Source organism: Mus musculus, chromosome 18, assembly GCF_000001635.26.
Source record: "Mus musculus strain C57BL/6J chromosome 18, GRCm38.p6 C57BL/6J".
NCBI classification, from domain to species: Eukaryota; Metazoa; Chordata; class Mammalia; order Rodentia; family Muridae; genus Mus; species Mus musculus.
This window is the reverse complement of record NC_000084.6, coordinates 80,912,880-80,935,322: the sequence shown is the minus strand read 5'-3', so window position 1 is coordinate 80,935,322 and position 22,443 is coordinate 80,912,880. Positions and strand designations below refer to the sequence as shown.

The 22,443-nt window shown below is 41.3% G+C and overlaps 1 protein-coding gene across 13 annotated transcripts in view; it reads left to right on the top strand.

The window, feature by feature from the left end:
• Positions 1-1,241: 1,241 nt before the first annotated feature.
• The window catches only part of Atp9b (ATPase, class II, type 9B), a 199,941-nt gene continuing 178,739 nt past the window's right edge, over positions 1,242-22,443 (top strand). For 3 of the 13 annotated variants that reach the window (XM_030250532.1, XM_030250534.1, XM_030250531.1), the window contains exons 1-3: positions 1,247-1,499; positions 17,445-17,618; positions 22,376-22,443. The exon at positions 22,376-22,443 is cut by the window's right edge and continues 83 nt beyond it. Coding sequence is in view for 4 of the 13 variants with exons in the window: in XM_006526507.3 (XP_006526570.1) it covers positions 1,384-1,499; positions 17,445-17,618; positions 22,376-22,443 (358 nt within the window). In the remaining 9 variants the exon portion in view is untranslated. Of the gene's footprint in view, positions 1,500-17,444; positions 17,619-22,375 lie in introns of all 13 variants that reach the window. The other 10 variants (XR_001782382.2, XR_001782381.2, XM_006526507.3 and 7 more) reach the window with 6 other exon arrangements.

The window sequence follows — 22,443 nt, the reverse complement described above, 5'->3', positions numbered from 1 at the left end:
TCCTGGTGTGCTGGAAGATCGTGGGTGCTTACCCGTATAAACAAGATGCGGAATCACTCATCTCAAGGGCCTTGATATGTCAAATGCAGTTGCTCCGGGCTAGGCAGAACCTGAAAGTGCCTGCCTATTCTATACAACACGGTGACTCAGAGCAGGCAAAGATAACCAACAACATAAAAGGGGAACCCAGGGAGAAGACTGATCACAGGAGAGGAATGAACCCTGGTGCAGAGGCAGGTGGGAGACTGCAGTCAGTCCCACAGCTCTTGAAGGTCTGCTTTAGGTCAGCAAGAGAAGTGGCTTTTATGATGTGCCTTCGAAAATGAAGGCTAGACCTTAGGTACTGGGACGAGTTCAGATCAGAAATGGGCCAAGGCAGGGGTGTCCTCATGTGTGGATCCTGCCTGAGTCTGAAATTGTGGGCTGTATGCACCTTCACTTCTGTAGCCAGGTTTCCAAGAAATGGTTTTGTGTCCCCCGGACAATGTAGAACAGCTGGGCTAGAATGCTCAGGTGAGGAGGGCCCAGTTGCGAGGTCTTTTTGTGAGTTGGGAGGAGGAGGAGGAGGAGGAGGAGGAGGAAGAGGAGGAAGAGGAGGAGGAAGGAGGTAGTGGTGGTAGTGTGTCTAAGTGTGAGAGAGAGAGAGAGAGAGAGAGAGAGAGAGAGAGGGAGAGAGAGAGAGAGACTGAAGAAAAAAACTAGATATTGAGATTTGTTTTTTTTTCTTCTATCTATTAAGGGTTGTTTCTTCAATACCTCTACAACAAAATTAAAATTTGGTAACTACAACATAACCCTCAATTTTAAAGTTTCTTTTATGAAGCATAGTATTATTTTCTTTGGGTAAGAAACTACATGAGTATGGGACTTCCACTTAAAGCATGGTCTGAACATTTTAATTGCATTGCTAAACCATGGCTCCACTAAACAGTTTAACTTCTCTAAATCTTCATTCTACCCTACAAACCATCTATCCACAGAGTATTGTGTAAAGTTCTGCCTAAGTACAAAATGGGGCTAATAGTCAGTTACAGAAAGTGCGGGGGGGGGGGCAGGGACAGAGATGGAGAGAGACAGAGAGAAGAAAGAGACAATGAGCCACTGGCATCACAATTTCAAAGAATCAAAGTTTGGTAACAAGATGGCTTAAGGGCACCGTAAGCACTTCCCTTTTCAAAGTCGTCATCAGGCAACGCCAATGGAGGCGGGGCCTATCGTAGCCACACCTCCGGAACGATCCTTCGCTGTTCTGTGACGCCATCAGATGGCGCCGCGCGGGGGCGGGGCGCCGCCCTGGGGTGCGCTTCGGCCCTGACTGGAAACTGAGTAGACTCGGCTGGGAGATTCCGCCGAGCTGAGGCTGTGGGGCAGGCAGGCCGGAGCATGGCGGACCAGATTCCCCTGTACCCCGTGCGCAGCGCGGGCGCCGCAGCCAGCCACAGACGTGCGGCCTACTACAGCTCCGCCGGGCCCGGGCCCGGTGCCGACCGGCGCGGCAGGTAACGGCGGGCCCGACCCTTCCCGGCTCCAAGGGGCTTCCCCGCCGGCCCACGGTCTGCACGGAGCCCTTGAGCCGGGCGCGGGCGGGCCGCGGATTCCAGAGCCCGGGGCCACGGGCCGAGCCGCACCCAGGGATTCGGAGACGCCGCCCGCCTCTCCCGTCGCTTCGGGAGCCCCAAAACTTAGTGTGTGGGCGAGCAGGCCGGTGACAGGTGCCACTCGCCATAGCGAGGGTGACAAACACGCCTGGCAGATCAGCACTGAGTCTTCCAGACGTGGAGCGCTTGTTAGGCCCACTTTATACTTAGCCACAAGTGTACACAGGGCTTTCTGTTGACAGGAGGTGTTCTGGAAGAGTAGAGTGAAGGTTTAGAGAGGCTAGATGGTTTAGTGGGGCCATAGTATAGCAATGCAGTGAAATGTCCAGACCTTGTGTTAACTGGAAGTCTCATACTCACATAGTTTCTTACCCAAGGGGGCGGGGGGGGGGGCGCGAAATACTGTGCTTTATGAAAGAAACTTTAAAATGAAGAGTTACCTTGTAGTTGTTAAATTTTAAATTTTGTTGTAGACACACTGAAGAACCACCCTAATATATAGAAGAAGAAAAAAAAATACCGAGCTCACTTGAGTAGTTTCTTCCGACTCAGAGCTTTTAAATACTTTTTTTTTGGGGGGGGGGGTTGAACATTTATTTAGAGACGGGCTCACTGTGTATCCTTGGCTGGCCTGGAACTTGCTCTGTGGACCAAGCTGACGCCGACGTCATTAGAGATCCTCCTGCTTTTGCCTCCCCCAGTGCTTGGATTAAAGGGGGTGCGTCACCACACCCAGCCTTATTCTTTTTGTGAAAACCAGGTATTGAGTATGCTTTAAGGGCCACCAGGATGGGCAGCAACAGAACTGTTGGAAGTCTGGTTCTTAGCTGTTCTGAGAGACTTTACAGGGCAAGTGTTCGAATGTGTTAGAGAACTGAATTGGATCTTGGTCCTGGTAGTTTGAATTGGGCCCATTTCTTTCTCTATACCCTCATTTCCTCATCTTTACACTGGTGATTCATAGTTGTTTCTCATGGGACATTGGCTGAGGATTACAGAACCTCTGTACGGTGCCCCTTTTTCCGAGTGCTTGCCTGGAGGTGGATACTCCCCAGCTACCCTTTTCCTGTTCTCGATGGTACCAGATGAGTAATTGCCTAGTAGCTGTGTAAGTGATTAATCTTAGGAGCTTATTTGGAAATTTCATTTTGTCATATTTTGGATCTTCTTGCTTTATATATTCTGAAGCTCTGCTGCTTGATGGCTATGTATTCAGGATCCATATCTTAAGTGTTGGGTCGCTGCTTTTATTACTTAATTTTCTTCATTGCTGATTGTTTTCTTTGTACAGAAATCTATGTTAGATATTAGGACAGTCACTCCTGCTTTTTTGGGTTAAGGTTTATATACTGTTAGCTTCCTCTTGTTCATTTGTTTTTGTTTCTGGACAAGGTTTCACTGTGCAGCCTTGGCTGTCCTGGAATTTGCTCTGTAGACCTGGCTGGCCGTGAATTTACAGAGATCCACCTGCCCCTGCCTCCTGAGTGCTGGAATTAAAGATTTGTACTACCACCACTTGGCTTAGTGTTACCTTTCAATTTATCAGCGTCATCCCCACCCCTATCCTGCCAGCCCCCTTTCCTCCTCCTCCCTCCCCTCTACTCGTCAGGGTCTGACAGTGTAGGTCATGATGGCCTAGAATGCCTTAACCTCCTGTGTTCACATCCTGAGTGTTGGAATTACAGGTATACACCACTATACCTTAGTTAATGTTTTATGCCTTGCTTAGTTTTTCTTTTAAATTGGTATATTAAGACCATTTATATTCAAGCTGATTTTCCATAATCAGAACCTGTTTGTGACATTTTATTTTCTGTTTCTTTTGATTTTTTTCTTGAGTTCTTTTGGGTTATTGAACAATTTTTTTAAACAATTTTTTATTAGATATTTTCTTCATTTATATTTCAAATGCTATCCTGAAAGTCCCCTATATCCTCCCCCCCACCCCGCCCTGCTCCCCAACCCACCCATTCCTGCTTCATGGCCCTGGTGTTCCCCTGTACTGGGGCAAGACCAAGGGGCCTCTCCTCCCAATGATGGCTGACTAGGCCATCGTCTGCTACATATGCATCTAGAAGACACGAGCTCTGGGGATACTGGTTAGTTCATATTGTTCCTCCTATAGGGTTGCAGACCTCCTTGGTTTTCTCTAGCCCTCCGTTGGGGGCCCTGTGTTCCATCCAATAGATGACTATGAGCATCCACTCCTGTATTTGCCAGGCACTGGCATAGCCTCACAAGAGAAATCTATATCAGGGTCCTGTCAGCAAAATCTTGCTGGCATATGCAATAGTGTCTGCATTTGGTGGCTGATTATGGGATGGATCTCTGGGTGGGGCAGTCTCTGGATGGACCAGCCTTCCATCTGACCTCCAAACTTTGTCTCTATAACTCCTTCCATGGATATTTTGTTCCCTGTTCTAAGGAGGAATGAAGTATCCACACTTTGGTCTTCCTTCTTCTTGAGTTTCATGTGTTTTGCAAATTCTATCTTGGGTATTCTAAGTTTCTGGGCTAATATCCACTTATCAGTGAGTGCATATCATGTGAATTCTTTTGTGATTGGGCTACCTCACTAAGGATGATAATCCTCCAGATACATCCATTTGCCTAAGAATTTCATAAATTCTGTATCCATTCCTCTGTTGAGGGACATCTGGGTTCTTTCCAGCTTCTGGCTATTATAAATAAGGCTACTATGAACATAGTGGAGCATGTGTCCTTATTACCAGTTGGAACATCTTCTGGGTATATGCCCAGGAGAGGTATTGCTGGATCTTCTAGTAATACTATGTCCAATTTTCTGAAGAACTGCCAGACTGACTGAGTGGTTGTACAAGCTTGCAATCCCACCAGCAATGTATGAGTGTTCTTCTTTCTCCACATCCTCGCCAGCATCTGCTGTCACTTGAATTTTTGATCTCAGCCATTCTGACTGGTGTGAGGTGGAATCTCAGGGTTGTTTTGATTTGCATTTCCCTGATGATTAAGTATGTTGAACATTTTTTCAGGTGCTTCTCAGCCATTCCGTATTCCTCAGTTGAAAATTCTTTGTTTAGCTCTGTACCCCATTTTTTAATGTGGTTATTTGAATTTCTGGAGTCCAGCTTCTTGAGTTCTTTGTATATAGAACAATTTTTTTAAAAAGATAGTTTCACTTTGTAGCTCAGGCTAGCCAGGAACTCAATACATAGCCCAGACTAGTCTTTAGCACTCACAGTCCTATTTTTGACTCATGTATAGTGGTTTTCAGTGCATTTCTATGTATAGCTATTACTTAGGATAGCTCTGGGCATTGTTATAGTGTATATATGTATAATGCATCCCAGTATACTGTTACAGTGTATATATGTATATATGTTATAGTGTATATATGTATAATGCATCCCAGTATACTGTTGATATTTTAAGGGTAAGATTTGCCTCTTTATGTTCTTTTATCCATTTTCGGGTAATAGACTTGTAATGTTATATGTAAGTTTCACATTTTAAAAGTATATAAATGTTTCATTTATGTATTTTTGGAAGCCCACATCTGACAGTTATAATTTCTACTTTTTCTCTCAATTCAGAAACCTCATGAAGAGGAAGTCTTGGATTATTAGTTATTGCCTTTCCTCTTGCCTGCTTATTTTCTGATATCCTAGAATTCCTTATTTTTGCTCCATTTAAACATTGTGTAGCCATTCTTTTCCTTTTCCTTCAACTGAGGATGTTTTCCCATCATTTCTGAAGGTTAATTTTACAGGCATAGCAACTGTCTCCTTCACAGTTTCACTTTCTGTGCTTTCAGGTTTATGGGTTATAGACATCCATGGTTTGAAAATATTAAATGGAAATTTACAGAAACAATTTAGATGTTTAAAATTATGCTCTGCTCTGAATATTTATGAAGTCTAGTGGTCTTACTCCTTCCTTCTGAGATGTGAAGCACCTCCTCTGTGCTTTCTCTATCTTACCCAATGATCAACCACTGGGACGTTTTCTCTGCTCTTGTGCTGTTGGCTTTTCTGGAAGTTCAGTGCTTAAATGATCCCCATTTTACCTGATAATATTTCCAAGTACAAAAGACATGAATCTGGCATCTCCTTAGACATATATTGTTACACACTGTGTTACAGGAGTGTATGTTAAAAATATCATTACCGTGTATATTGTTTAGTAATGTATGGTTTCAGACACCCACCAGCAGACATTCTTGGAGGAAAAGAATAAAGAACTGTATTGCGACCGGAATGACAGTCCATCCAGCATTTGAAAAGTGTTAGACCACTTCCTTGAGCTGTCGTGATTTCTGGTGAGAAATCTGCTGTCAGCTGAATTGTTTCCCTCATCACTACAGCCTTTAAAGAAAAACTCAGGGGTTTGATGATTGCAGTTTTGCATGGGTTTCTTTTGACTTAATTTTTTTTTCCCTAGTAAGACTTCAGACTTCTTTTCTTGAGGTTTTGTTTTGTTTTGTTTTTCCCCCAGATCCTGACTGAGTCATTTGCTTGTGGTCCATGTCCTGTTCAGATTGGGCAGTTCCTGTTCCATCTTGTTAGCCAGATCTTCCTTCTGTTCTGCTCTGAGCCTGCCTTTTCCATTTTGAATTTTCAGTTGGTTCTTCTTCCTGTTAGCTCTCTTCATTGGATTAGCTTTCCCATTCTTTACTCAAGTGTTCGTGATTGCCCCCCCCCCCCCCACCTTTCTTCTTTTTGAGACAGGGTCTCTATTATGTAGCTCTGGCTGTTCTGGACTCTACATGTAGACCTAGTTGCCTTACACTCAGAGATGCCCCTGGCTCTGCAGCTGCTTCCTCAGTGCTGTGCTTAGTCTCTCCCTTGTTTCTCCAGACAGGGTCCCTTGCTGAATCTGGTCGCACTAGCTGGCTAGGATGGCTGGATAATGAGCTCAAATGCCCTGCATTTCTTTGTGTCCTCATCTCAGGTTATAGACAGTGCTATGTACCTGATATGGAATTCAGGCAGTTTATCATCGGCAGAGCATTTTTTTTTTAAATGATAGCTTTCTAAAACTCATGTCAGAGTATTTTGTTATCTGTAATTTTGATGTTAACATCTCTGATTCTCTTTTTCTAATTCAAGTTGAGATTTTCCTTTTATTCTGTTTTCATTGCATCCTGAACATTCTGAGTTTTAAGTGATGAGATTTAATTCTTCATTTTACCAGACTTCCTGTGATACCATGTTAGTAGTAGGTGGGGAATGTGGAAGACACTGTCTTGAAGGGCCAGGTTTCTTGCATAGCTTTGGCACCTGAGAGGAGAAGTGTGTCCTGTTTGCTCCCATTTGAGATGCCCACTAGTCTTTGTCTGGTGACTGAAGCCTGAAGGCCCCAGGGATCTGACCTCAAAAGATTTCTCATATCGTATTCTTTCCTTCCCTCTTCTCACCCCCTTTCCACTGTGTGTGTGTGTGTGTGTGTGTGTGTGTGTGAGAGAGAGAGGGGGGGGGAGAGGGAGAGGGAGGGGGTGGGGGGAGATATCAGGGTGTTGTTTGTCCATGTTTGTTAGTGCTTTTTCTTCTTTGAGTTTTCTAAACTCAAAGTGGTGAGTTACTGGCTTTGCGTAGAGGCACTTGCCATAACATAACAGCTAAACTTCATTGTTTAAAAAGAGACTCATGCTGAGAACAGATGGATGTTGTCTGATTATCTGCAAAAATTAGTGTTTCTTGGTAGATGTAACACAGATTTTTATAATGCTGGCTTTCTTATTTTGAGGATCTATACATAATTTCATTTGAATCTTAAAAGTTTTATAGTTATGATCTAATATAGGAATTATAAAGATTTTTTTCTTTGATAACTACAGCTGAAGGGTCTGGCTTGTTTGTGGTGTTGGGGATTGAGCCTAGAACTTTGTGTTAGTGGTGCTCAGTCTCAACAATGAGTGCTAAGATAATGCTATTCTACTTGTTTCAGGCCCAGAGTTTTCTTTGGAGTTTCAGAAGTGTTTATAGAAATTAATAAAGATTTTCATTGGAAAGGGATCCATAGATCACCTTGAAAATAAGTAATTTTTTACACTTGTCAGAATAGGCGTGTTTCATTTATTTTCACATATCTCAAAGTATTAGTGTGAAGATAGAATTGATAATAGGGTCCATAACAATTATAGACGACTAGAATTTATGTCCCGAGGTAACAGGCCTTAAAAGTTTTTATATTATGTTTAATATTGGATATTATATTATTAATTCTAGTTCACAACATTCTTTCTATGTATAGTGATGGTATAATTTCTTATTCCAGAATATTTTTAGGTTTCTTATACAACTTTATAGAAATCATTGATTTATTGGGGCTGGAGAGATGACTTAGTGGTGAGGAACACTGGCTTCTTTGGCAGAGGCTCTGGGTTCTATTCCCCGCATCCCATGGCAGTTTATAATCATCTGTTACTACAGTCGCAGGGAATCCAGTGCCCTCAGGTGGCCTTTATGAGCACTAAGTATACATGTGGTACAGAGGCATGCATGGCAGACAAACTACCCATAGACATAAGAAATAAATATTTAAAAGATGAGAGAGGAGGGAGGGAGAGGAAGGAAGAGGAGGAGAGAGGAGAGAGAACTAGTTCAAGATTGTAGTCGCTTTTCACCTTAAGGGACTGGCTAGTCTTCCTTATTGTTCCTTATTTTTCCAACCAAGACTGTGGCATGTTTTCCGATACCATCTCCTTAATTACTTTGATGATGATAGTACTGGTCATTACTGCTTTAGTTGTAGTTTTAGTCTATTTTGTGCTACAAAGCAGACTGTTTCGAGTCTAGGTAATGTATGAAGGGCAGAAACTGCTTTCTTTCTTAACAGTTCTAAAGGCTGTGTGGGTCAGTGTTAAGGCAGATCAATCCAAGCATGTCTTCTTGCTGTTCTTTCTGTGTGTCAGAAGAGCATGAAAGAGCCACTCCCATTTCTGTTGGCATTCACTCTTTGTCTTTTCATGCATTTGGTAAGTTCTTTGTACCGACTGTGCCTCTACCTTCCATAAGCCATTTTCATGGCAGGGGACAGAGCATTCCAGCCCTAGCACCCTTTTTGCTTTTCCCTGTTAGAGGCAGGGGAGGCCGGGTTTCTTATTAGCCTCTTAGGAATGCCTCCTGGCTGACAGACACTGCTGCACTGTGCAGCTCTAGTTGATGGAGGACATCTGCACAGTTCCTGCACAGCGCTCACTGGCTGAGTTGTTTCCTTCTCTGTTGGTATGCAGGCATCCGAAAGTTTTGAACGTCAGATACATTTTAGATTAATGTACTTTAATATAAATTCTCAGTATTTTTATTGGGATAGAAACAGTAGAGCTGTCAGATGCTTAAGGTACTGTGTAAGCGTAAGCTGCCCACTCCTTGACCTCCCTCACAGTCCTGGAAACTCTATGGTCTGCAGTACTTGAGCAGTCTGTTGAAAGCCCGTGGCAGCGGCTGAGGTGGCATGTCCTCCTTGAATGAACAGTACACTTGGGTCCATGTCATTGCTTCTGTTTTCTTTGTTCACATTGTTTTTACTCATTTAAAAAAAATGTTCCAAGAATTATACTTAATTACTGGGAACGCTGATTTCTCTTGAGTGACAAACCAATTAAGTGTGTATGACACCAGGCAACAAAGACACTTAGGATTCTATGCTTATCCTGCCTCTGGGGGGGAAAAATACATTATTCATCATCTCATTGTTTTTAAATACTAAAGTAAAATTTTCAATACAATAGGAAAATTGCTTTGGAGGGGGAATAAATTGCCTGCCAGTTCAGAGGCTACATTTCTGAAGTCTAGGGTACTAAACTTGGTGTTGCTCATTTTCTCAACCTCCTGAACTACTGCTGCTTTTCTAGAGATAAAGTTGGTACGACTGTGACTTTCTCAACAGGATCACTGAGAGAAACTCAGTGGAAAAAACAAAAACGAAACTCAAATCATATATATATATATGTGTATGTGTATGTGTATATGTATATGTATATATACATACACACACACACACACACACACTGGTGTTCTGAAGTTTGATTGTATTTGGATAAATAGTCATTTTTCTACTTTATGTAGAAACTTTGTTCAAAGACATAATCTTATGCAGGAAAAGAAAAAGGACCTTTTCAGGGAAAATACTTTCTTCAGGCTCTTTCATGGATTTCCCCCCTAAATCACCTAAAATGTAATACACTGTTGCCTGTAGCCTCAGGAGCTCCTTGCAGAGACTCACTCTGTAGAAGTCAGGATGCTTGACTTAGGCTGCAGAAGAGAACTTCAGGCCAAGTCAGTGTGAAGTAGAAATACAGATTTAAGCTAGGTGTTTGTAAGGAAAGACAGGCCTAAAACAGCTTACGTAGTGACAGACAATTATCTTTAATCCCAAGACAAAAGAAGTGGAGGCTGACTGATCTCCGAGTTCCAGGTCAGCCTGGCCTACATAGTTAGACACTGTCACACACAGACAGATGCACGCATGCAAGCACAAATAAGTAAGTAAGTAAATAAATAAAAACATAAAACAGTATTGGGCTCCTCAGGTCAAGGCACTTGCTCTGCAAGCCCAAGGAGATGGAAGGACAGAACCAATTCCTAAAAGTTGCCCTCTGACCTCTACATGTATATGGACATGTCTATACATATATACCAAGAAATTAAAGAAAAGGGTAGGTAGTATTACATGCCCTTAAATGGGCATGGGCTTCTTGAAACAGGCTCATTTAAGTTTCTCCATAAAAACTACTACATAATTTTTGTGGCTTTTGAAATTATTGTGAGAAATTAAAAGATTTAATAAAAAGCAAGTTTTAGTAAACTTTATCTAAGGATTCTTTTTTTAGGAAATGAGATCATAGGTTGGGATGTGTTTTAGCTGGTAGAGTGCTTACCTAGCTCTGTGAAACTGAAGCTGGGGTTTCTATCCCCATACAGCTAAAACCATGGTGGGCTTAGAATATGGAGACAAGGAGTTTAAGACCATACCCATCTACATAGTGAGTCTGAGGCTCACTAATTTGGGGTACATGAGATCCTGTCTTAAAACTACCACCCTCCCCCATCCAAAATCCCAACAAATAAAAGAATGAGATCATAAGGCGGTTTCTGAGGTACATTAATAGTTTATAGGCTCATAAGATAAGTGCATGGCTTACAAGGTTCAAAGGACTGCCTTACTATATAAGCAGATCAGACCAAGACATGTTTCTACTGAAAACAAGGTCTTGTGAGCCTTTCTTGATTCTCCATCAGCAGGGTTTAGGAGCTTTTCCTTTCCTATGATTAGTATCCCGTTTTCCTGGCACGGACCAACCCATCATATGTGTGTGTGTTTTATGTGTATGAGTGCTTTGCCTGCATGTATGTATGTATGTATGTATGTATGTATGTATGTATGTTTGTATGTACTCTGTGTCATGGTGCCTATAGAAGCCAGGAGAGGGTGTCAGGATCCCTGGAAATGGAGTTATGGACAGTTGTGAGCCCCACGTGAGTGCTGGGAACTGAACCTCGGTCCTCTTCAAGAGCCATAAGTGCCCTTAACCACTGAGCCATCACTTCATCCCTCCCTGATACATTTAGCCAGGTCTTTGGTCATGGGTATCATAACCTTTTCCATTTCTTTGGTTCCTCTTTTAAACAGCTCAGTGTAGTTACAGTTGTCTTTTTAGGTAAACTTGTACACATGTTTAACTCCATGGGTAAAGTTCTGCTCTTTAGTAGCTGTATATCATTGTATGGTAACAAGAAGGCTTGTAATAAATCTTCACAAATTGTTCACTATTTCCACCAGCATGAAGAATGTCCATCCAAGACTACTGAGCATGTTAAATGTTAAGAATCACTTTTTAAAATGGTAGATAGTGATGCATGTCTGTTATTCCACCACTAAGGAGGCTGGGGCTAAGGTCTCAAGCTTTATTTAGGCCAGCCTGAGCTGTATAGTGAGCTCCTATCTCAGACAATAACAGGGGAATTACTTTATCCACTTGAAAAACAAGGCAAAGCACATTTACATCCTTTTTAGAAACAATTATTCTCAGGTTTAGAACTTCTAAGGAACAGTAATAATTTGAAATGAGACTAAAACTCTTTTCTGATGCTTCCCTGGTACTGTGTGTCTTGTCCATGATGGCCTCTTCATCCCCAGCACTTGAAACTATGAAAGCTCAACTATGAAAGCCTCTGCTCTCTGCCCCTTCTAGAACCTTCACTAGTTGACTGCTTTCTAGTATATAGGGAAGTACAACATTACTGCTGTGATGATACCTGATAAAAACAAAGAAGTGTTTATTTTGGTCCTGAACAGTATGTATGGATTATCCTCATTGGGAGAGAGAGGAATGTGAGGCTCCTGGCCACATTGTATCCACAGTCAGGAAGCAGAGAGGCCATGTTGGTACCCAGTATATTTCATGTAGGATCTCAGTCTATGGAATGAATCCACATACACTGAGAATGGGTTTTCCCTCTTCAGCCAAACCTCTCTTGAGGCATTCTTCTCATGGATATAGGCAGACAATAAAGATTACCCTGACAGGAAGGCTTCCTGGATTTATTTTCTTTCTAGATCTCTTTTTGTGAGTTGTTAGTTTACTTGTTTTTATCCTTTGTGTTTGTGAGCTTCATATGAGCAAGGCATGTGTGCTGGTTTAATGTGTAGCACACGCGGGCACTGAAGTGTCTAGTGCTAACGTACTAATGTGCTTCAGCATACTTTTGTGAATTTGCCTGTATTTCTTTGTGAATTGCCTTTGCTCATTTGTCATCTGAAGTGTGCTATATTTTTTGTAAGAACTGTTATAAAGATGACCCCCATCCCCATGCCCACTTCAGTGCTGCAGAGCATAGACATCTGCAGTGCCTGCCTGGTGCCCGGTAGAAGTCAGCACTTAGTTTAGTCATTGTCATCAGGTCTCCTAGTCTCTAGAGCTCTTAATTGAAGAATCAGGAGGTCCTTTGCATTCTGCTTTTTAGTATGTGACATGTTCTCTAGGGGAGTGGTTCTCTAGCTTCCTAATCCTGTGACCCTTTACTACAGTTCCTCACACTGTGACCCCCAACCGTAAAACTAATTTCATTGCTACTTCATAACTGTAGTTTTGCTACTGTTAAGAATTATAATGTAAATATCTGTGTTTTCTCATTGGTGACCCCTGTGAAAGGGTCATTGGACACTCAGGGGTCATGACCTACACAGGTTGACAGCCACAGTCTATATGATTCTCTCTCTTTTTTTTTTTTTTTGTTCCGAGACAGGGTTTCTCTGCATAGCCCTGGCTGTCCTGGAACTCACTCTGTAGACCAGGCTGGCCTAGAACTCAGAAATCCGCCTGCCTCTGCCTCCCGAGTGCTGGGATTAAAGGCGTGCGCCACCACGCCCAGCTCTATATGATTCTTGAATGAAGTTGCTCTTTTGGTTTTTGTGTAAGGAGTTACATTTTCCTTTTTATCTCATTGATGATTGGTTTTGGCCTCCACAACGTGTGGGTAGATTTTAAAGATATCTTTCTGTTATTGTTTAAAAAAATACCTTCTGACAAGAGAATATATGTGGTATGATTTTACTTACTTTAAAGCTGACAAGTTGGGTTTGGGTAAATAGTATTGAGGTCACAGTGGTTGATAGTATTGTGTGTTTTTAGAGCTTCTTTGATTCACTTTTCTATAAACAGAAGAGTTGTGGTATAGAGTGGGCTTGACAATTTCACATTTGATTTCTATCAGTTTTGTTGCATGTGCTTTCAAGATCTGGTGCTAGGTGCATGCTTGTTTAAGATTATTATATTTTATTGGTGAATTACGTCTTTTAAATTACATTAGTCCCAGCTGATTAAAAAAATGCTTTTGGGGGCTGAAGAGAGATGTCTCACCTGAATTCAGTTCACAGCAGACATGTTAGGCAGCTAACAGTCTTGTGTAACTCCAGCTCCTAGCAATCTGAGGCGCCCCATGGCTTCCTACACTAATTGGCATGCGCACACATACATATACACTTAAATAAAAATATACGTCTAAAAATGTCTTAATTGTCTTAGTTAATACAGCCATGTAGCTTTCTTTTGAGGAGTCTTCACACTATGTCATTTCCATTCTTTTATTTTTAATTTTTCTATCCTACCTATTCCTTTACTTAAGGCATCTCCTTGAGGTGTGGTGATTTTTGTACTCCAGAGACTGTCTGACACTGTGAAAGACACTGTTGGAAGACTTTTCCTGTCCCAACAAGGGCTGATGCTGTTGGTATTTAGTACCTAGAACTGCGGTCCTTTTGAAGTTAGGGTGTGCACAGGACAACAGTCCACAGTAAGGAATGGTCAAGATATAGATTGTGCTCTGTGAGGCACCTCAGTGAAGGTTACAATTCCAAAGCTAGTTTAGCAGTGCACCTTGAGCATTGTTATCTTCCCACGTCATGAAAAAGCAGAGGGCCCACCACGTCTTACGCTCCTGTCCTAGTGGGCTTCACAGTGTTGCAGTGAGACTCACCCCACACAGCTGTCATTTTACATTGCATGGCCCTGCACATGTGTAAAGAACTTTTGTTGTTGTTGTTCTTGGCTCTTAAAATTCTGAATTTCCTCCTGATGTTGTTATTATCTTGAAACTTTGCTTAGCATTCTTTAGGGCAGAGCTGCTGACAAAAAAAAAAAAATGTCTTCTTGGTTTTCCTTCATCTGAGAATATTTTGGGTTGTTGGATATAACAGTCTTTCTGGTATAAACCAAAGTTTCCAGAAAAAAAAAGAAGTTACATCTGTGTAAAGATGTTACAAAACTCAGTGACTGACCAGGACTTAATGATTATGGAGGGTTATGAAGGCTATTATGGAGGGTGTCAACACAACACAGGAGGCCCAGAGCCATGTCATCTGTGCCTGTTTCAGTTCCTTTATAAACATTTATTTCCCATTGTGCGTCTGACCCAACAGTCTTTAACATTTTTACATTTTTTAAATTAGCATTTTCAAACAATTTGGAAGGTTGTTCTTGCTCCCATGTCTCCCTCTGTGTCCTTCTACTTATCTCCCTTCCCATCCCCCATGCCCTGGCCTGCCACATAATCCTCTTCCCACTTTGATGTCACCTGTTGCCTTCTTATTAAATACCCTTCTTTTCTTCTCATGGTCTGCTTTCTAGTATTGAAGCCTCCATGCTTGTCCCCTTGTAAATAAGAGTTTACATGGGAGAGAGAACATGTGGTTTTTCTGCATTAGCTCAGGTGATACTCTACATTTCTGTTGGCTGCATTTTCCTGCAAAGTTCCTTTTCTTTTACCGCTGTACTAATCCCATTGTGGTATATATTCATTGTGCGTTCTGTAATGGCTGAAGTAGTTTCCACTCTTCCCAGCCGTGAGTATAACTTCCATTTTCCTATATTCAACATTTGTTGTATCTTTTCTTGGTGCCATTCTGATTGGGCATCTTGAAGTAATTTTGAATGGCTAACAATGTTGAACACTTCTAAACACACTCATAGGCCATTTGCACTTCTGTGTTTGAGGACTATCTGTTCATTCATTAGCTCTTTTGTCCATTAGCAGATATCTCTCTCTCTCACTTTGCAGTATAATATATATATATATATATATATATATGTATATGTATATGTATATGTATATGTATATGTATGTATGTATGTATATATGTATGTATTCATATTCTGGATAATCCTGTCTGTAGTACATGTGGCTCAACTTTTGCTGGCAAAATTAATTCTCATACCATAGGGCATCTGCTAACTCTGTTGACAGTTTTCCCTTCGTGAACAGAAACTTTTAAAATTTCATATTGTCTCATTTGTAATTCTTAGGGCTATTTCCTGTATCATTAAAGTCTGGCTCAGAGAGTACTTGCCTGTCTCCATATTGAATTATATTCACTATCACCTCCCTTGCTTTGTATCAGGGTAAACCTTTAAAATGTACACTTTGCAGATCACTATCTTCTGCTGACGTAAAAGCTAAGTAAACATCACAGGGCATCTGATCCTACAGCAGACTCTTTCTCCTGCTTTGCTGTAACCTGCCAACCTGTGGTTTCCACCAGTGTTTGGTAAATGACGTAGTGATGACTTTCTTTGATTCATAAGAAGATGATCTTAGTGTATCAGCCTCTGTGGTAGAACGTGTTTTTATGGGCAACCGAAATCCATGTTCCTGGACTTTAGTCCCATTGGACTCACAACAAACCATCTCTGGACGGTCTCTGGAGTAAGTGCTGTGTTTTGGGTCATTCCAGTTCTTTTCCTTTGGCTTTTTAAAAATTAAGTTCCTCTGTCCCAGAGCTTCCATTTTCTTCTGGAGACGCTTGCAGTGTTTGAATACATGTTCCTCTATATTCTGCCAGCCATGTTAGTTTGGAATACTTCTCTCTTTATGTGGAGAGTAAATTTAAGTGCTCTCTCCCTCTTTCTTGTTATACTTGTGGGCTCTAACTGGTTCTGTTTACCTTTTGTATGAATCTGGGATGAAGGAGTTGGGGTTCAGCTTGAACCACTTGGCTGCAGAAACTCAGAGGTGTGGTTCATTATTTTTCAATCTGAGATGATGCCTTCCATAGAAACCCATTGTAAAATTAAATGAAATAGCAATTGATGAATCATCATAGTAGTTTCTGAAAAACTGTTATCAAAAGGTAAGTCTTTTGTGTCAGATTGTGTTTGTGATTGAAGACCGTGTTGATGGTAGGCTGCTGTTTCTTTAATGTAAGAGTCATAGTTAAGTGATAGAGCACTTTCTAGCATGTGTGAGGCTCTAGGTTCAGCCCCTTGTAACACACACATGTGTGTACATGTATGCACACATGTCTACACACAAACACATGCACACATACATACAAATACATAGACTGTTGAGCTTGCAAAGGTATGCCAGTTGAGTTTTTTTTTTTTTCATTGAGTATAATTTTAGTATAGGTATGGCAGAGATGCTGAATAAATGGGACGACCATGATTGTCATCTCTAACAACAAACCCAGGATCGTGCTCAGAACTTTCACTATGTAGACAACTGTGCTTTCTCAAAAGTCACCTTCTAGAACTTTGGTGACTGTACAGTTGTGCAATACAGAATCATAGAGATGTAGATTTTTGGCCACGAGGATTGCTCCAGGTTATTTTCTTACCAAGCTGAATGCAGTGAGTGGGTTTTAGACAGCCGTGGTCACGAGGTCTCCCAACTGCGTCTCTCAGAGGTCAGTCTGAGATTATAGCATAAGGATTGTCAGCTCCTTCAGCTAGCACAGGCTCTCTTGCACAACCTTTTTCTTACCTGTTTACTATTGAGAATTAATCCTCCACCCCAAAGGGAAGTAATTTCATTATGTAGTAGGTTTCTGTTTTTAAACAATGGTTTGCCTCAGTTGAAGGCAGCTTAGTTTGAGAAAAACAAAAAATGATGTCTTAGTTACATTTCTGTTGCTGTGAAGAGACAGCATGGCCAAGGCAACTTATAAAAGAAAGCATTTAATTGGGGGCTAGATTAGTTTCAGAGAGTGAGTCCACTACCATTGTGGCTGGGAGCTTGCTACTAGGCAGGCAGGCAGGCAGGCAGGCAGTATAGTAGTAGCTGAAAGATTATATCTGATCTGTAGGTTGGAGGCAGAGAGCGGGGGTGGGGGGGGTGGGGGGGGCTGGTATGGGCTTTTGAAACCTCCAAGCCCACTTTCAGTGACACACCTTCTCCAAGGCCATACTTCCTAATCCTTCCTAAAACAGTTCCGCCAACAAGGGACCAAGCATTCAAACATGAGATTTTGGAGGCCATTCTCAATTCAAAGCACTACAGGTGATTAGTAAAATTTGGCCTGATGTTATTCCAGATGAAATGTACTGTAACAGAAGACTGCTTAGCTCTCTGGTCTTACTTTAACTAGGTACCAGCTGGAGGATGAGTCTGCCCATTTGGATGAAATGCCACTGATGATGTCTGAAGAAGGCTTTGAGAATGATGAAAGTGATTACCACACATTACCTCGAGCTAGGATAACACGGAGAAAGAGAGGACTGGAGTGGTTTGTCTGTGGAGGATGGAAGTTCCTCTGTACCAGGTTTGTCGTCTGTTGCTACCTGATTATTACATATGTAACTTTAGCAGCTAGCTTAGGTGTTAGGTGTTATGTCTGTTATGTTGGTATGAAGACTAAGGAAAATGCTGTCATTGTGGAGGATACTAGCAACATCAGTCCACATCAGAGGATGCTGTTCTGAAAGGGAAAAATACGATTGATTATTTTATGAGACATTTTAATGATTAAAACCTGGGGAAATTAGGAACTTTGTACTGATGCATAGTAAAATGTCATGTGGAATGTCGGTGTAAATGGCATTCTTTCTTTGTCAAAAGGGTTAATATGAACTTTAAAAGTATAATTTAATGACAGTGTAATTATGTGCATTATTCAGCTTTAATGATTTGACTTGGAATAGAATTCTTCTGTTTAATCAAGTTATTAAGTTAAAAATTCTTCAGATTTCAAGGCATTTCCATGGTATTAAGTTAACACGGTCTGATTGCCTTTGACTGGATAAAGTGCAGCTGTTTGCCTCGCATGCCATCCCACGGAGTCACGTGTCCATTAGACTGAATCTTTTTTTTTTTCTTTTTTGGTTTTTCGAGACAGGGTTTCTCTGTGTAGCCCTGGCTGTCCTGGAACTCACTCTGTAGACCAGGCTGGCCTCGAACTCAGAAATCCACCTGCCTCTGCCTCCCAAGTGCTGGGATTAAAGGCGTGCGCCACCACGCCCGGCTAGACTGAATCTTTTTTTTTTTTTTTTTTTTCATTTTTTATTAGGTATTTAGCTCATTTACATTTCCAATGCTATACCAAAAGTCCCCCATACCCACCCACCCCCAATCCCCTACCCACCCACTCCCCCTTTTTGGCCCTGGCGTTCCCCTGTACTGGGGCATATAAAGTTTGCGTGTCCAATGGGCCTCTCTTTCCAGTGATGGCCGACTAGGCCATCTTTTGATACATATGCAGCTAGAGTCAAGAGCTCCGGGGTACTGGTTAGTTCATAATGTTGTTCCGCCTATAGGGTTGCAGATCCCTTTAGCTCCTTGGCTACTTTCTCTAGCTCCTCCATTGGGAGCCCTGTGATCCATCCATTAGCTGACTGTGAGCATCCACTTCTGTGTTTGCTAGGCCCCGGCATAGTCTCACAAGAGACAGCTACATCTGGGTACTTTCGATAAAATCTTGCTAGTGTATGCAATGGTGTCAGCGTTTGGATGCTGATTATGGGGTGGATCCCTGGATATGGAAGTCTCTACATGGACCATCCTTTCATCTCAGCTCCAAACTTTGTCTCTGTAACTCCTTCCAAGGGTGTTTTGTTCCCACTTCTAAGGAGGGGCATAGTGTCCACACTTCAGTCTTCATTTTTCTTGAGTTTCATGTGTTTAGCAAATTGTATCTTATATCTTGGGTATCCTAGGTTTTGGGCTAATATCCACTTATCAGTGAGTACATATTGTGTGAGTTCCTTTGTGAATGTGTTACCTCACTCAGGATGATGCCCTCCAGGTCCATCCATTTGGCTAGGAATTTCATAAATTCATTCTTTTTAATAGCTGAGTAGTACTCCATTGTGTAGATGTACCACATTTTCTGTATCCATTCCTCTGTTGAGGGGCATCTGGGTTCTTTCCAGCTTCTGGCTATTATAAATAAGGCTGCTATGAACATAGTGGAGCATGTGTCCTTCTTACCAGTTGGGGCATCTTCTGGATATATGCCCAGGAGAGGTATTGCTGGATCCTCCGGTAGTACTATATCCAATTTCCTGAGGAACCGCCAGACTGATTTCCAGAATGGTTGTACAAGCCTGCAATCCCACCAACAATGGAGGAGTGTTCCTCTTTCTCCACATCCATGCCAGCATCTGCTGTCACCTGAATTTTTGATCTTAGCCATTCTGACTGGTGTGAGGTGGAATCTCAGGGTTGTTTTGATTTGCATTTCCCTGATGATTAAGGATGTTGAACATTTTTTCAGGTGCTTCTCAGCCATTCGGTATTCCTCAGGTGAGAATTCTTTGTTCAGTTCTGAGCCCCATTTTTTAATGGGGTTATTTGATTTTCTGAAGTCCACCTTCTTGAGTTCTTTATATATGTTGGATATTAGTCCCCTATCTGATTTAGGATAGGTAAAGATCCTTTCCCAATCTGTTGGTGGTCTTTTTGTCTTATTGACGGTGTCTTTTGCCTTGCAGAAACTTTGGAGTTTCATTAGGTCCCATTTGTCAATTCTCGATCTTACAGCACAAGCCATTGCTGTTCTGTTCAGGAATTTTTCCCCTGTGCCCATATCTTCAAGGCTTTTCCCCACTTTCTCCTCTATAAGTTTCAGTGTCTCTGGTTTTAAGTGAAGTTCTTTGATCCACTTAGATTTGACCTTAGTACAAGGAGATAAGTATGGATCGATTTGCATTCTTCTACATGATAACAACCAGTTGTGCCAGCACCATTTGTTGAAGATGCTGTCTTTCTTCCACTGGATGGTTTTAGCTCCCTTGTCGAAGATCAAGTGACCATAGGTGTGTGGGTTCATTTCTGGTAGACTGAATCTTTTAAACGATGAGTTGAGACCATTTGCACTTAAGGTTCTCATAGAAAGGGGTTTGGTATTGTCTGTAAGTTTTTGGTGATTTTCTGTTTTGTTGGATTATTAGGATTTCTTTCCTTTTCCTGAGTTAGTTTTGAGGGCATGGGGAAGTGCTCATCTTGTAAGATGACATGAATATTATATTGTTTTGGTCATGGCAATCAAAGATACTTGCTATTAGATACAATAGTCTAACTTTTAGGAGATAATAAGAAAGATAACCCATATTTTGGGAATTATTTAATTATAAATTTTAGAAGATAGATTCTTGACATGTAAGTATATTTTATTTAATGCTAGAACACTGCTTTGATTGTACAAACATTTATGAAAAGCTGATCCTAAAACATGTCAAGGGAAAGTGTAATTTGTGTATTATTGGATTTATTTATTAGAGTTGACAGCATAAAGTATTGTGTATGTCTAAAAGTGTTCTCTGTATAATCAGTAATATACATAGAAATGTTATTAAGGAACTATCCAGTTATTCTTCTAGAGACTTTTGTTCCTTTTATTTTTTTAGTGTTATCTGATGTTTTACTTACATAACTTTGTCCTTAAAAAAATCCCCATAGTTTTTGGTTCTTTGCTTTTTTATCTTAGCTCTACAAGTCAGTAAGGTTCAAACATACATTTTTTGGTGAGACTTAGGGTTTCACATTGTAGCACAGGCTGGCCTGGAACTCACTATGTTGTACAGTCTGGCCTCTGCTTTGGTGCCAGTCTTCCTGTCTCAGCTTCCAAAGTGCTAGGATTCCAAAGTGTAACTCACCATACCCAGCTCTTAGAGTATTTTTAATTTTTTATTTATTTTTAGTTTATGTGCATTGGTGTTTTGCCAGCATGTGTGTCTATGTGAGATGTCAGATCCTCTGGAACTGGAATTACAGACAGTTGTAAGCTGCCATGTGGGTGCAGGAATTGAACTGGGGTCCTCTGGAAGAACATCCATTGCTCTTAACTGCTAGGCCATCTCTCCAGCCCTATCAGAGTACTTTTTAAAAATATTTTTGAGGTTTATGCCTTTTTCTCTGAGCATTGGAATCACCTAACTTCTTCTGGTGGAATTTATGGTTGATATGAACAAGTGGGATTTGAGGAGGCTTCAGTCTTTGCACACCTCCAGCCTATTATGAGCATATTTGTTCAGTTCTATTCAGTACTGTGGGACTTGATACTTGTTCTCTAACACCTATTTAATTTCGTTTGTGCACAATGACATAATTAGCAATAACACATTTCCTAAATTTACAACGTATTTTTTAAATGCGTAGCTTTGTATATTTAACATAGATCTGTCTTTGTATATTTATATATCAGATTAATTATTTGTAGCAGATCAAAATTTTGTAATACAATGTATTCCTGATACATTTCTGTTGAATTTTGAAAGTGGAAAAGAAGTCTTTTTATAAGTAGCTGTATTCACTTTGAGGTATCTGACCCATAGTTTGTCCTGAGGTGGTGTTCGATTATAGGAGCTTCTAGATCTCTTATGTCCCATGGAAGCTAGTTGAAGATCTGAGTTGTCAGTTTTAATTAAAATTAACAAGTCTGTGCCGACTGGATTGTGTATTGGATAGTGTCAGTGTGAGGTCTTGTTGTACCAGTTCAGTATTCAAGAATGATGACTTTTCAAGGACACCACCAGAAGACCTACAGAGTCAACTAACCTGGGCCACCAGCCAGGGAACATGCAGGAGCTGGGCCTAGGCCCCTAAGACGTTTGTAGCAGATGTGCAGCTTGGTCTTCATGTGGGCTCTCTAACAAGTGGATTGCATGGTTGGGCCTCAGTAGGAGAGGCTATGCCTACTCCTGCTGGGACTAGATGTCCCAGGGTGGGATGGTACCTAAGTGAGGGGGTGGGGTGGGGGCGGTGCTCCCCCTTCTGTGAGAAGGGAGGGGGGTGTGGGAGGAGGGATTTCTAAGGCTGGACCTGGGAGGAAGAGGACTGTGGGGCTGTTGTGATGGAGATGTAAAGTGAATAAAAAATAAATTATTGGGAAAAGAAGAATGGTGACTTTGTAATAGAATGTTCAAAGGCATAGGGTAATGATAGGTTAGCATTAGACAGAAAGATTAATGTCCAAGGAATATAGACAATCAATGTTGATTGCTAACTATGTAGACTTAGGTTAGACCTTTTAAAAAGCCTATACAACCTATACAATATATGTTTATCTTTTGTTTTATGCAGTTGCTGTGATTGGCTAATAAATGTTTGTCAAAGGAAGAAAGAGCTAAAAGCTCGAACAGTATGGCTTG